At 43.4% G+C, this 16197-nt stretch overlaps 1 protein-coding gene across 1 annotated transcript in view; it reads right to left on the reverse strand.

The window, feature by feature from the left end:
* Nucleotides 1-737: 737 nt before the first annotated feature.
* POM121 (POM121 transmembrane nucleoporin) overlaps nucleotides 738-16197 on the reverse strand; it is a 34863-nt gene continuing 19403 nt past the window's right edge. Inside the window, exons 7-13 of the mRNA XM_040338340.1 lie at nucleotides 15932-15996; nucleotides 15708-15823; nucleotides 12351-12453; nucleotides 8139-8336; nucleotides 5965-7320; nucleotides 4859-4942; nucleotides 738-3088 (exon numbers count right to left, since the gene is read on the reverse strand). Coding sequence (XP_040194274.1) covers nucleotides 2973-3088; nucleotides 4859-4942; nucleotides 5965-7320; nucleotides 8139-8336; nucleotides 12351-12453; nucleotides 15708-15823; nucleotides 15932-15996 — 2038 coding nt within the window. The 3' untranslated portion in view covers nucleotides 738-2972. The remainder of the gene's footprint in view (nucleotides 3089-4858; nucleotides 4943-5964; nucleotides 7321-8138; nucleotides 8337-12350; nucleotides 12454-15707; nucleotides 15824-15931; nucleotides 15997-16197) is intronic.

A 16197-nucleotide genomic window follows, 5' to 3' on the forward strand; every position in this document is an offset into this window, starting at 1 on the left:
AGGAGAGAGAGAAGGTCTTCTACGGGAAGCTTCAGGCAACTTGCATTGACTTCTATTACAGAAGCTTTTTGCAAGTCGTGGTGCTGAAGTTTAAATCGGCTTTTTTAAAGCACACCGATTAATTAAAAAACGCCAAATATCGGCCGATATATCGGTCGACCTCTAGTTAGGATAAAAAATATATATAATGTTTGGGGGTTCTAATTAGAGGGAAGAAGATGGCAGTGAAAATAGTGAAAAATTACATTAGAATTGCTGTTTAACTTGTAATGCTTAACTTGTAATACCAACGGCCACCACCAGATGGCGCCAGCTTACACATCTGGTGGTAATAACTTGTAATACCAACGGCTCACCACCAGATGGTGCCAGCTCACAAAAAAAAAAACAAAAAAAAAAAATTTTTTTTTTTGCCCCCCCTTCCAAGCCAAGTCGCCAGGACCCTATTTCTAGTCGCCATGGCGACCTGGCGCCCGGGATTTGTCGACCCCTGCTCTAATGTCAATTGCTGCTGTGTCCGTCCATGAACGGAATAGGAAAAAAAAAAAAAAAAAAACCCTATAAGTGGTAAAACAAGTCTCTAACCCATCCACAGTTTTGGCTATAGATTCAGTTTAAAAATGTATCTGAAGCTTTTACCCCACGTGAGCAAAGAACCAGTTCATGTTAAACATGGTCTTCATATGGCTTACAAACAATTGATCATCATTTAACATGCAACAGGATATGCAAGACAATACAAGCAATTTTGTTTTATTTAAAATGAGTTTTAAGACATAGGACAATCATAAAAAAAAATATTCTAAAAATCCTCCCAAACCTAATACAGGCAAACTGCAAACTTCCAATATATACACACATTTGCCAAACATACACAAAGCCATACAGAATCAATCTACAGCAGAGATGAGGACTACTGCCTTGCTATATAGGGCTTAGAACTGATGTATACAAAATAGACATTTGAGTATTTTAAAGTGTTCTACATATACACCAGACAAGGGTTAAAGCTGTATATGCTTAGTCGTAGGGAGGTTTCTGCTCAAACCACTGTTTTATGGTTTGTAAGAGAACATTAGCATTACCTTCCATGTTTAAAAGAAAGCCATGTGGTAAGAGATCGGACCTCTATGCTTACCTGGCTGCAAGCCGTTTATCCAACCCTGACTGCAGAATACCTCCTCAAATTTCCCAATACTGCTGTACCTCATAAGGCAGTTAGGGGGCAGCCAGGGATGTATGGATCCAACTGCTTCTCTGAGAAAAATCAAACCATTTTACCTCCCATTTTTAAAATTACAGTATATCTTGTAAGCCAAGACAATAAAGAAATATGGTAAATATATTTGGTTTTGCTGGCTAAGACCCAATTAGCCTGTGTACCCAAATAAGCTCATTTTGCTTTGACACAGAGGAACCATAGACACCAATTTTTATATAGATTAAGAAATGGTCTAGTTCTCTCATGGCAACAAGCCAGGTATAATGGTCAATACAGAACCCAGTGCAAGCATAAACTAAAGAGAATACCATTTACAAAGCCGACAAAAAATGTAGCCTTATGTCTCACAGATGTCAGTGTCAGGGATGTGATTGCACTTTGAAGTGCAAAAAAAAAAAAAAAATATTTATATTACAGCAGAGCAGTACAGCACCATCACTTAGAAAGCACACCGGAGATTTTCCCTGCATGCCGATTCTCAGTCAACCCAACAAACAAGCTGGAGGTGGGAAGGCAATCTGATGCTGCAAAAATCAGATACAGAGTTGCACATACATATGCATTGTGTTTTAGCTGCTTAATTTCCAAAGGAAAAAAAATAAAAAAGGTCCTGGCTTGATTGAAACAAAGCCCTAGAAGCTTGGCAGGTTCATTCATTCACGAAAAGATCGCTCTAAAAATGGTCACATTGGTAGACCACACATACTACATCACTTACCACACAATCTCATTCGAACATGCTTAACACTCCCAATCTTCCCCTTAGAGGTAGCTTACAAGTACGATTTTTCACAACACAGATAAATAACTGACAAATACAGACAGCCATAATTTAAGATCTTGCCGTCTTGTTAATAACTTTACAGTCTGCACTGAAGGGGGGAGAACTGTACAGAGCGACAGTCCTAACACTTAGCATCCTAAAGTTTAGAAGTATAAAATATATACATGGCATCTAAATCATCAACAGCTTCCAGCATGGCTTGTAAGCCATTGCCACCAAGCAGTCTGTATCCAGGACAGGATCAGATGATAATCTTTACAGTCTACTTGAACTATGGGAAGAGTACAGTGCATTGGGCAAATCTAGTACAGACATCAAGTCAGTATTTTGGAAACAAGGGCAGGAAACATTCATTGTGAACAGTTCAGGCATATTTCAGCAGTTCTGGGCTTTAGCCCCGCTGAAAATATTCACGCTGCTCATTAGGTGGCAAACACCTTCAATATGTTAGCAAGATAAGAGGCAGAAAGAGGGGGGGGGGTGGGGGGGTGGTGAATTTCAAAAAGAAGGGGTCCAGCAGGAGAGTTCTGGCCAAAAAAAAAAAGGCACTGTAAATGAACAGACTTAATAGTGAACAGAATCCTCAAGAACTGATGAAAAATACAATTTTTGAAGAGTTTACAATGCTTGTGCATTCTGGATTGAAAAGTGCATCGCAGAGGTGAGTGTTAATGTTAACATACACAAAACAGTAGCCAATACAGTTTGGCAGTGTAATCTGCATTTTTGCATGTCACAAGTGTGGCTGTTTTAACCCAGCAAAAGGATCAACACTGTCACTGCAATAATCAATCCTCTCTGAATGTTGCAGATGTGACCTGTTTATATTGGATTTTCACAACTTATTGGCACCTAAGGGTGTCTTATCCAATCAGATTCCTTTAAAAAAAAAAAAAACACACCACAAGTAAGAAAAAACAAAAACACCAGTCTTCAAGGAGCACACAACGGTTATAAACAAAGCATTCACTTCTTTCGAGGGTGCTGACGTCGTGCCATTACCCTCTGCCGTGATCCTGCAGGTTTGGATATTAAGCCAATTGAAAAGCTTCCTGGAGTACCTTGACTTGGAACACCTTGACCTGGAACAGAAAAGGGATGGGGATATTAAAGCAGTGCTAGGGTCAATACAGAAAAGTCATTTGTGACAATATAAGCTTTCTTCAAAAATCGACTTTTACAGCGAGTGCTGCCTAGCGCAGGGTTTCTCATCTCAAGGCGCCCCAACAGGTCATGTTTTCAGGCTCTGATTAAATCACCTGTGCCATATAATGGAGTTTCACTGCCTTAGTAATTACCACAGCTGTTTCATCCGAGGGAAATCCTGAAAACATGACCTGTTGGGGCGCCTTGAGGACAGGAGTTGAAAAACACTGTAGCCAACAACTTTGCATTCCTTTTGCCTACTTGATTTCCATGACCTACAAATACCATGCTACCTGCACCAATGTGTATTTTTCTGTACTAACTGCCATCTGAAACACTTCTTCAGCACCTACCTGCATGTCAGAAGTCAGATTCTGTGAAATGTGCAATAACATAACACACATACAGATACACAGTGCATACATGGCAACTATGTGCCATTGCATTCAAGAAATTAAAGGTAAATATGCGGAATTCAGATGCGTATATAAAAATATAGTGCAGCACTACATTTGCTTATTTTGTATTTAGGTTAAACAAATATCATGCAGAAAATGGCATAAAATAATCAAATACAATACATTTTAAAAGAAAAGTAAACGCAATTTAGCAACATAGAATTTTGCCATTATCTGCACTATATTCATAATGCACTTTGTTTTTGCTCCTTTTGGATTTATGCAATTTAGCGCTGCACTATTTTTACACACACTTGTTTGAGCTTCGCATCGCAAGCTTTTGTGTCAGCAGCTATTTTGACTAGGTATACACAAGCGCAGAGATCGGTTGGTCTTTCAATTTGTAACCCACTAACCTAAGGCCCCTTTCACATTTAGGCGTTTTTCATGCGGTACAGCGCTAAAAATAGCGCCGCTATACCGCATGAAAAAAAAACTGCCCTGTAGTGTTCAATGTGAAAGCCCGAAGGCTTTCACACTGAAGCGGTGCGCTAGCAGGAGCGCTCCAAAAGTCCTGCTAGACGCGGTATAGGAGCGGTGTGTTCACCGCGGTATAGGAGCGGTGTGTTCACCGCTCTTATACCGCGCCTTCCCATTGAAATCAATGGGAAAGCGCGGTATTAACCCCTTTTTCGCCCGCTAGCGGGGGTTAAAACCTCACCGCTAGCGCCCGAATATTGCGGTAAATACAACGGTATTGCCTCGCTACAAATAGCGCGCCTATACCGTCACCGCGGCTCCACGCCTCAATGTGAAAGAGGTCTAAATGCAATGTGGAAACTAATAAGATTTCAAATTTTGACGTTCGATACACTATGTGGCAGCTAAATGCAGGACTCGTTTCATTGGATTTGATAGCAGCGCAGTCATTTGCTCCCGCCGCAATCAATCCAATCAAGAGCCGAGAACCCCGGGCAGAGAGATGGCGCATCCTCGCTGTGGGACCTTCCAGGGCTCAGGCAAGTAAAACGGGGGGGAGTTTGGGCTGGTGACTGCCATAGAATGCATTAAGGTGAAAAAACAGGAGGGTTTACAATTCCTTTAAGTGTCAGTCTCAGGTGTTTGTGCCATAATCCAACACGCCTACACATGTGGTATAACATGCTTCACTTTTGCAAAAGCACAGTATACCAAAAACACTGCTAGCAACGCCAATTAATTTCCACTTTATCCCCATAAGAGTAAATCTGTAAATATAACCTTTGGTAACCATAATATCACTTCAGAATATTGAATTCCTCAACTTACCAAAAGTACCAGGGGAGGCAAATGATGGAGTTGAAGTAGCGAATTGAAGGGATCCAGCAGGAGAGTTCTGGCCGAACTGAGAGCCTAAAATGAAAACAAAAGTCAGCAAAGCTTTCTTCTCTAGTGCACCCTGGCAGGGGGCATATCTTTTCAGGACTCAGAATGTCACCTTTCAAGCTGGTGTAAAAGTTTTTTTCTTAAAATAAAAATCTTATACTTGCCTGCTCTGTGCAATGGTTTTGCACAGAGCTGTCCCGAACCGCATCTTCTGGGGTCCTCCGTCAGTCCGTTCCTGTGTATGCCCCCATGGGCAAACGTGTTGCCTCAATCCCGATAGAGGTGCACAGCTTGGCCCCATCCCCTGCTCCCTCCATACAGAACTTGATTGACAGCAGTAGGCCCCAATGGCTTCCACTGCTGCCTCCGAGTACCGTGAGGCGAGAGCAGTGATGCTGCTCTCAGGCACAATGCTGGTTCAAGCAAGGCCTCCGGCAGGCATTGGGGCAACCGATTACCAAGGTTTAGGTTGTAAATGTCTTTGTGATACGTCTATGCTACAAACTCTGAGATTTCTTCCATTTTACAACACACTAATCTCCTTTCCAGTCCCCTGTATTACAGACGAGGGCTTTCACACTGGAGCGTTGCACTAGCAGGACAGTAAAAAAAGTCCCGCTAGCTGCATCTTTGGAGCAGTGCGTTTACCGCTCCTGCCCATTGAAATCAATGAGACAGCGCAGCTATACCGCTCGCAATGCGCTGCTGCAGCGCATTGCGGGTGGTTTTAACCCTCTCTCGGCCACTAGCGGGGGGGAAAAAAAACGCAAATCCGACCATTGCATCGGCAGTAAAAAATAGCGGAGTTTTACCACTGATGCCATGAGCAGCTCAGTGTGAAAGGGCTCTTAGGCAGTGTCTACCGGAGACAGATTGCACCCATGATCTGCTGATCACAGGTACAATGCTATGTGGGCTGCTGAGCAAAAAAATATATAAATGTTTACCAGCAGAAAAAAAAAAAAAAAAAGCATTTTTCAGTAAATGGTGAACTTGGCTTCTAACCACAATTCAGAGAGGGTTTAGATAAACACGATGGGGTCACTTACCAAAAGCAAGCTTGTTTTCGGCTGGTCCCGGCGTCCCAAAGTTCAAGGGTGTGCTTGGATTTGTGATAGCACTGTTATTCTGAGCCAAAGGGTTCCCAAATGTCAGAGCAGGCGTGGCATTTGGTGTACCAAAGGTTGAAGCAGAGTTAGCGTTGTCCCCAAAAGCAAAAGGTTTTGCCCCAAAAAGGTTTGTAGCAGGGGTGCTGTTGGTCTGGGTACTGTTCATATTGCCAAATGTTACTTTAGAGGCAGCAGGCGTAGAATTTCCAAATGCAAAAGTAGTATTCCCACCAAATGCTGGTTGAGAGTTGGCACCAAATGTTGGCTGGGAGGCGCTTCCAAAAGCTGGCTGGGTGCCCGTTGTTCCAAAGGTAGGTTGAGTTCCAGATGACCCAAAATTAACAGAATTTTGTGCAAGGTTTTCTGCTTGAACACCACTCCCTGAGGTGCTGTTAAATGCACATGTGCCAGAGTTAGTCGGGAATGCAGGAGCGTTTGAACTAATTGTAGCTGTAAATGCAGAGGTGTTCGATCCAAACACAGATGGCTGTTGGGGCTGAGGCGCTGCTGTAGGTGCAGACTGGGTACTGCCAAACATGTTTAAGCCAGAAGTAGCTTGCGAGGTAGGAGTCTGCCCAAAAACAAATTGTTTGGCTTGGGAATCTGATGGTGCATTACTTGCCTGAAATGAGTTTACTGGAGCAGGGTTTGATCCACCAGCAGAAGTTGCTGCTGAGAACAAAGATGCAGTAAAGGTGTTAGTAGTGCTGCAGTTGTTGGAGGTGAGGGGAGCCAGAGAAGGCCTAGTAGCACTTTCTGTACCGAGCGTTGTATTGGTGCTTTTGGCACCAAATGCAGAGAACAGAGAGCTGGCAGCAGAGGATGTCGAATTCATCTGGAATGTGAAAGATGAAGGAGAAGCGGATGGCTGAGCTGTAGAATCTCCAAATATTGGTTTGAATGTGCTTACAGTGGAGGCTGGCTGAGTATTCTGATCGCCAAATATTGGTTTGAATGTATTTGCTGAAGAAACTGAATTTGAAGTTGTAGATGGCCCAGTGGAGGAAACAGCAAGGGGAGTTGTCACACTTGTTGGGAAAACTGGCTGAAATCCAGTCTGCAAATTGTTTTCCAATGGTTTAGTAAGAAGCTGGAGGACAGTAGATTTTGGGGTCTCCAATTTGGGCTGTGCAGCATTCGTTTGAGGGAGTGGTACACGGTTAGAACTTTCTGTAACCACTGGAGCAGAAAGGGAAGGTGCTGTGAGAGGATTGCCAACACTGACTGCAAGCTCGGAAGAAGTCAACGTTGCTATTTTTTCATTTAAAGCGCCTTTATGCACAGTCTGTGCTGGTGCTGAAAGACAAGAGATTTCGGTAAAACATCTTCATGGTACAAACTATGCATTATATGCTTCAAATCTTAGTAAAGTTAAAAAAAAAAAAAAAAAAAGAAACTTCAAATGATGTACATCAAGTCCTTTCAAATTACAGTGGAACCTCGGATTGTAAGTAACGCGGTTATCAAGCGTTTCGAGCACTGTATTTAAAATAAAAATCTTAACTCGGTTTGCAAGTGTTCTCTCGCAAAATGAGCAGGATTCAGACCTAAGCTTGGAGAAAAAAGCTGGGACAGCCACACTCCAAAAAAGTTCTTTTAATAAAAATTGGTCACAAAATTACATGCCACGACCAAAAGAATCAGAACAAAAGCTGACGCGTTTCGCACTGTATCTCAGTGCTTAATTATTGCCTGCACCCATGGTTCGGATTTAAGGAGACTGGCTTTCTGGTTCATCTGAGCGGTTATCTCTCCTCTCATCAGGATTCAGACCTAAGTGGTGTGCAGTACCGCGTTTGGCCCGGGGGAGGGGCGCCGGAACTGAGCGGCGATAATCGTTAATGCACGGAAAGGCCCGAGGACAGCAAACCTTGGGAATGAGGTCTTTCCGATGCCGTTCGAGGCTTTCCGGGGCCCCCCCACCTCAAGTGTGTGGTAAAGTGACAGGCGCAAGCAGGGAAGGGAGCGAGTTTGAGACGGGGAGAAAAAAAATAAATACAAATTATATAATTGGCCATCGGCCCGATTTCAAATATCAGCATCTGCCAGAGAAAACCCATATCTGTCGACCTCTACACGTCTTCCAACAAAATTTAGACATACTGGCAACTTACCTTGTTTCTCGTCATTTTGCATTTTAGCTAGGCTGAGAAGAAGAGGGTTACTGCTAGCAGAGGAGGTTGGTAAAGTCAGTGCTGCAGCTGTAGTAGTAGGCAGGTTGAACAAAGAAGATGTTAAGGTAGTAGTTGCTGTTGTGGAGGATGCAGAGCTGAGTAAAACGGTTGAGGGTGCAGCGCTGAGTGCAATTGATCCTGAAGAGAAATAAAATTTGGCTTTTAATTTTAACACATGTAAAGAAATTAGGATGATTTACTAAAGTATTAGATTAGCTCATGTAAATTACATGAACCAGTGGTCTCCGCATACACAATCAGGTTTAAAAAAATTTTTTAAAATTGCCAGTAGAAGACTGGCTGTTCAAATTGAAACAGCTTCACCTTTCACTTCATCAGGTAAACAACCTATTCCTATAGTAGATAAACCCTAACGTTACTAAGAAACTGATTATCCAACACAGCAGATTTAATCACAACTATAAAAAGGATTGCCTTATTTGGATCCGTTTTGTCCAAGTATTATAGAGCTTTTGCGCAGTGTGAAGAGGCCTGTGTTTTATTCAACCATGAGTGACAGATGCTTGTGTACAACTGTCTGTACAAACCAAGGACAGGCTGCAGCTGTACACTTGTCACCACACCTCTGAGTGTTTGCATGCGCAAAGGAATGGTTGAGTGGCCCTTAATGACAGTTTGCATCCAGGGCAATTCATTCAACCCTGCATGCAAATGCTTGGATGTGCGGTGGCACATGGGCAATTCTTGATTTGTACAGGCAGCTGTACACAAACACCTGTCAATCCAGGGCACATCAGGACCACATTCATTCTGTACAGCCCACTGTGCCCTTGTAAATGGGGCATAATAGGACTTGAATTTTGTAGAAATCATTCAATGTCAATCAGCTGCTGAAATGTTTACAAATGTGTTATGAACTTTATACATAGCAAACACATCTATTAATGCTTATGAATTTGGGAATTGCACTACTTCAGCCAGTTATATCTCCCCGACCAGTGTTGTCAGATTTTAAGCAAGACTATAGGCAGCACCCAAGGCCGTGACTGGAGAATTCTGAATTGCTGCTTTATGTAAACAATTACCACTAACAAGTAATCCAGTTCTGATCATATAAAGATCAGCCATAACTTTATGACCACCCACCATAATCTGTTGAGGTATAGGCTTTACTAGACCTCTGAAGGTATGCTGTGGTATCTGGCAGCAATCAGTAGTAGTGATTTTAAGTCCAGTAAATTGTGATGTGGTGCCTTCATGTATTGTTATTTTTCCAGCATGTCCCACATATATTCTATTAGACTGAGATCTGGAGAATTTAGTTTACACCATAGAAATGCAGTCTGGATGCGTTCCAGTACGTTTTTGATGCAGGTCAGTGCATTTCCCCCCCCCCCCTTCTTAAACTTTAAATAAAACCGTGTGTTCCAGTGCATTTCATGCTTTTTACAATGTTCCAGTCAGTCAAGTGCAGCATGTTCTATTTTTCCTGGAACACACTGGTTTGAACTAGGTCATTGAAAACCATATAACCCGACTTGCTATACATTTTTGATGGAGAAAAAATAAATGCACTGGACTGCATGTGGTGTGAACTGGCCCTCAAAACAGAATGGCATTCTTTGGATTTCCACCTCTGTATAAACCAAAACACAGATTTGGCTTCTCGGGGAGACACTCAATTTGACCAGCAGAGGGAGTTCAGATACTAAAAAGTTATGAATAAAATGATACAATGTTTCAAAGACTGAGGAAAAAGGCCATGGGAATTATGGGAGCAATCCCCAGAATTGGCAGTCAGGCAATTACCAACATGGCAAATATGTGAGGAAACTCAATATTAAACAGGATATGCCATCTAATCCTATTTCTGACCGTTCTGCCACGAATTCAGAGTTTCATCACTCCAATTTATCGAATGCATCACTCTAACCCTCCCGGAGCACTGGCTCCCAGTATAAGGGTTATGGTGTTAGGGACCTCGAGCTCATTAAGATTAAGAAAATGCAAAAGGACTTAGAGGCAGGTTTGGACTCCCTTTGTACTAACAAATCACTGGTCATCAGACCAGCTGATAGGGGGGGGGGGGGAATAGTGATATTAGATCAGTGTGATTATTTGGCTGAACTACATAGGATTGTGGAGGATACAGAAACATACTCCACTTACTAGGGATCCAGTAGTCGAGTACAAAAAAATAGTTGCAGGTTATTGTGGATCAGGGTTTTAAATCAGGTATTCTTACGAGCAAGGAGAGTCCTCTTAGTTCCGAATGCTCCTCGGACATCGATAATCTATTAACTACCGAAGATCCACAAGAACCAGACTTGCCCCCTGGGACGTCCGATAGTCAGTGGGATGGATTCCATTACGTCCCGGGTGGGCAAGTACATTGATCACCATTTGCAACCTGTTGTCCAGAGAGTTCCATGTGGGCAACATCAGGAGAGGCTATGACAAACACTCAGTCTCTAGACATTATGACCAAGTACACAAGAGAGACCCCTCCAATACTCTATTTATAGGGATTGACAAATACAGGCCACATTGGAGAGGCAGCTCCTTGGTCAAGGAGATTTCCAAAATGGAAATGTCCTGGATTTACCAACTTAAGACTTATGCCTCTTTTGGCCTTAACGTCGATACGAATGCATTTAACAATTCGTAGGAGGAGGTGAGTAATATCTGATATTAACACTGTTCATGGGCATTTTTTGCATAATTTTATTTCAATATTCATGATGTGTAACATGTTTATAATATGCAGTATTCATTGTATCTTGATTGATAGAAATATTTAACTTTATTGGATGGAATTATCTGGTACCATGGGCCAATAGTTGCCATTTTGAGTCTCTGCACGGGACACTAAAATGTATTCGCTTCCAGGACTATAAATTTAGAAAATTTAGTTTTAGCTTATATTTTTCATAACAAAATTGGGGTTGGAATATTTTACCCCTTTTTTAAAATTTTAATATTTGTTGTTTTTAATACCAATTTAAATATTTTAATTATTACAGCCCCTATGGCATTTTTCCCTTAGGCTATATGTTGCAGTTGGTACAACATGAATCTCCATGACTTCCCATTAGGATAGGTTTGGATGCCATTAGTGGAATCGAATTAATCTCCATAGGGAGTTCTCTTCCTTTTTAAATGTTATCCCACGTCTGGGGACAGCGATTCAGAGTGAGGCTTGGCTCATGGTACCAGCTCGCCTGTGTGCCTGTTCTTATGTAGTGGTTGATGAGGCTTGGTTGGCGGCGTTGTGCGCATGCGCGCCTCTGCATCTAGTGTTTGCATGAGGCTTGGAGCGCACGCCGTCATGCACACGCCTCCGATTGGTAGCCTCAAGCGAGGCTTGGTCCTCTGGCGCGCGCCGTGTTTGAGGGCGGGGGTCTGGTTATTTTAGTGTATAAAGGGTGCGACGTAATGCACCGCCCGTGCCCCAGGAAGACGCAAATTTTTGCGGAACGGCGCGGAAACGTCACTCCCCAACTTACCTACCCACAGGAACGGGTTTACCTGCAGGCGACCGACCGGCACTGCGGGTTTAAGGCTGTTTATTTCATAATCTGATGCAAGTGTTTTTTTTAACCTCTCTTTAATAAATCCTATATGGTTTTACACTATGGGAGCTTTTTTGGTATGATCACTGCCATTGGAGTCCATCGAGTCTGTGGGTGATTTGACCTATCATTCGGATTTGGCTGGAGTAGAGTGAGCTGCATCTGTTTTAAAGCCGTCTTGGACTGTCTAATAGGGGGGGTCACCAAGATCCGGTAAGCAGGCACTTCTCTTGGTGGTGGATCCTATCAAACAACTTCTATCTGTGGAGCAATTACAGCATTTGGAAGACTGTTTTCACATGGGTGTTCCAACTCTTGAGTCTAATTTTTATAACATCTCCACTGGTGTTTTTCTTGGACTTTTTGGTTTACACATTTGCTTCACGTAACCATACAGTGTTTAGTTCACTGGACTATTATATTAATTTTTGTATTTCATTCACTTATTACTCAGTTATTTGTACCAAGTGACAATTATTCACTATTCTTCAAAGATCAGCATAACAGCCAATCAACTGGTATTTTCAGAAAAGAGTAGCCCACATATTTAATTATATGAAGAGAATATATACAAAAGGTTTAAGCCATTTGACTTTATGAATCATAAGCAAGTTCTTACCAGATGCATCTTCCAGTGCCTTGTTCAACCTTTGTAGAGAAGCCTTCTTTTCAGAGTCAAAGTCTTTTGATGTGACACTGTATCCAACCAGAGGTGGAGGAGGCTATGAAAAAGGTCACAGAATTAGTGCACACTTTAAGGTCATGCTGGCCAAACAGTCCAATTGCTCAGTGCAAAGCCCATTGTGCTCTATATAAAAATTCAAGTCTGGAGCGCAGCATGCTGCACCCAGACTGCCAACAGCTCTGGTGGGGATTGGTGCTAAAAACCATCTCCAGGGCTTGAGATCATGCTACAGAGTGTGCAATAAGTAGAGGTAAACACAATTTGTCCACATTCCGTTATAGCGCAAGTGCTGCAACAAGACTCAAAGTTGCTCCTGTTTGGTAACAGATCACTACAGTAGCGATTCATTCGATACACACAAGGCAGTCTTTAAAACCACTTAAATACTATTCAATAGCAACATTTACAAAAAGTAAAGCGGCACACGTAGATATTTGCACATTCATATGAAAAATTCTCAAACTGTATTCTCACCACATTTGTTTTGCGAATGGACTACCAAAAAAGGAAAACCACATTCACTGTTAAAAAAAAAAAAAAACCTGGTGCCTTAAAAGCAGATTAAAGTGATACTAAAGCGAACCGGTGGCGGAGGCTCTCCGCTCCTCACCACTTATTAGAGGTCTTCGTGTGGGCTTGCTGGAGGAGAGGGTGGCCTTGTACGCCGGATGACATGCTACTATTCTTAAACAACGCTGGTCCCTCGCTGCGAGGCGCACTGACTGTGCTGAACACGTTCGCCTCGGTCACTGGGCTCAAGGTGAATTGGTCCAAGTCGTTGCTCTTCCCGATTGACCAGGCGGCCAGGTCCACCTCCCCGCCCGATAGCCCGCTCTGTTGGGTTAGCTCATTTAAATACCTAGGGGTACATGTCTCTGCCTTGGCCACTGATTTTATTTCGCCTAATTTGTCCCCAGTTCTACTAGAAGCTCAATTAAGGCTTAAGGCCTGGGACAATCTTCCATTATCTGTCTGGGGGAGGGTTAATCTTCTTAAGATGAAAATTGTCCCAAAGTTTATATACCTCTTCCGCCACTCCCCTCAGTGGGTGCCCAAGTCCTTCTTCCGCAAATTAAATCAAATTTTCTCCTCTTTCATTTGGGGAACCTCTCCGCCAAGGTACAAGTTAGCTACGTTAATGAGGCCACGGACGCAGGGGGGGAAATGGCGTTCCCCGACTGTTATAAGTATTTCCTAGCAACCCAGCTGGTGACCGCGGCCGGACGGGACTAACACCTCCACTGCCCTGGAGGCCTCGGTGGTCGGTTCGCTGGAGGCCCTCCGGTTTTTGCTGTTTCGGGGCCCCCGTGCGCCGTACCCCCTGACCCCTTCCATGCTTACCACTCTACGGGCGTGGCGGACGGGACTAGCCATTGAAAGGTGTAAACCCTCTGAGGTTTCCCCCAATGCCCCCATTTGGTTGAACCCCAGCTTGGACCACCTCTATAAGCTTCTAGATCCCGTTGCGTGGTCAAGACGCGGCATCAAATTGATGTCGCACATTGTCTCGCAAAATAAGTTAATACCCTTTGCGGAGCTCTTGTCCACATTTAATTTACCTCCACACTATATCTTCAGGTATCACCAATTGTCACATGCATTTGCAGCACAGTTCCCACAGTCCTCATGCATCGTGGCCCAGTCGGAGTTGGAGAGAACACTTAGGTTTAGCTGTGATGTGAAGCCCACCTCGCATTTGTACTCCTATCTGATCTTTGCGTCTCTCCCTCCCCTAGACGGGCTGCGATCCAGGTGGCAGGGTGACATTCCCACTTTGGACACTGATGACTGGGATGATGTGTGGGACCTTCCCTTTAGCACCCTGGTCTCGGTTCGAGACAGACTGGTGCAATTTAAAATTGTCCACAGGGCATACTTCACCCCACACAGACTTCATAAGATGAACCCTGCGCATTCCCCAGAGTGCTGGAGATGCAGCGCCTCCCCCGGCAACTTCTCTCACATCTTTTGGCAATACCCTGCAGTGAAACAGTATTGGGAAGAGGTGCTGGAATTGACTAACAAAGTTGCGGCAGTTCAACTGCCCCTGGCAATGGAAGTCTGTCTCTTGGGTATCATTGAAAACATTGTTCCATCCTCTGCTAAACGTACACTAATCAGCCTGCTACTTTATGCACGTAAGAATATTGCTATGCACTGGAAGAAACCCACGCCCCCCTCCCTGGTGCAGTGGAGGCGTCTGGTTAACGCCAGCCTTCCCCTGTACAAGGACACATTTTAACCAAGGCTGCCCGCAGAAATATGACAAAGTTTTGCGGGCTTGGTTGGTGGAGTCGGAAACCGCTGGCTGATTATTACATGTAAACCTTATTTCTCTCATTTAGCCTGGGTCTCACTGTTGGTATATGTCAAACTATTGTGTCGGCACGCGGAGATTGTGCCAAGTCGGTGACTGGGTGCACCCCCTGCTCCCCATCATTCTTTACATTTGTTAATGAAGCACACTGTAGTAATGAATCGTAACGCATATTCTCCTTTACACTGTATGCACATTTGTGCTGTGTAATCTATGTCTTATCCATTTTGTTTTCTTTTCTGTACGGTCTGAAAACTTTAATAAAAACAATTTGGAAAAAAAAAAAAAAAAAAGTGATACTAAAGCTTCACTTTTTTTTTTTTTTTTAAACATGCTATACTTGCCTCCACTGTGCAGCTAGTTTTGATCCTCATCTGCTGGGGTCCCTCGGCGGCTGTCTCAGCTCCTCCCCGCTTCTGATAAACCCCCTCTGGGAAGCACTTTCCCTAGGGGCTTCATCAGAAGTCCATAGTCGCCAACTACAGGACTCGGCCCCGCCCCCTGCGTCATTGGAGTTGACAGCAGTGCGAGCCAATGGCTGCGCTGCCATCAATCTGGCCAACGAAGAGCCAAGAAGACCGGGCTGAGATAAAGCGCTTTCAACATGGACTTACAAGGGCTCAGGTAAGTAAACCGGGGGGGTTGTAAATACAGTTTTAGCGCCATCTTCAGGCCAGTCACATGACTCTCAGCCAGTTTCCAGGTCTACTGCAGGAGGAGCCAAGTGGCCATGCGATCTCCCCGGCCGACATCAAAGGGAGATCTCGGCCCCTCCTTCAGGAGCCATATATTGATGTATACAGTGGCCGCAAATCATGTGACCTGCCTATTGTCCTAAATAGGCATTTACAACACTTATTTTTTATTTATAAAAAAACGTGCTATGCCACGCTCTAATAGAGGGGCTGGCAGCAATTTTTAAATGTGGGTTATAAAAAAATAAAAGAAAAACCCTTCAAGTTATTTATATTTACCAGTGGGTACTGATCACTACGTCCGGAGTAGACCAGCAACACTTTTTTCCTTCGGTTTCCACCACTCCCGTTTTCACTGGAGGAGTTTACAGAAGAGTTGGGAGGAGTGTCACAAACTGCAAAAAGGGTCCAAATAAAAAAAAGATCAGTCTTTCACTCAGGCCCAAATTGGATCAGGATAAACATATTTGAACATTTACTACAGCAATGTCCACTTGACTTACGTCTTCCAGTCTGGTCTTTGTTTTGTTGCAGAGCAGACAATGGACTATTTTCATGCGATTCATCTCTGTGAGAAAAGTTTAATAGAGTCATTCAATTTGGCTGGGTAAAAGAGCAATGTCGATAGTTGTATCCAACAGAAAAGTATGGTGTTTACAACCAAGGAGTATGCCAAAAATACATTCGGTCCATTACATGAACAGAGAAGATCAAGCGTCATCATTTAGCAAATTTCCCTAAATAATGTTCCTACTACAAACAGCTGAGG

This window comes from Rana temporaria, chromosome 2 (assembly GCF_905171775.1).
Source record: "Rana temporaria chromosome 2, aRanTem1.1, whole genome shotgun sequence".
Lineage (NCBI taxonomy): Eukaryota > Metazoa > Chordata > Amphibia > Anura > Ranidae > Rana > Rana temporaria.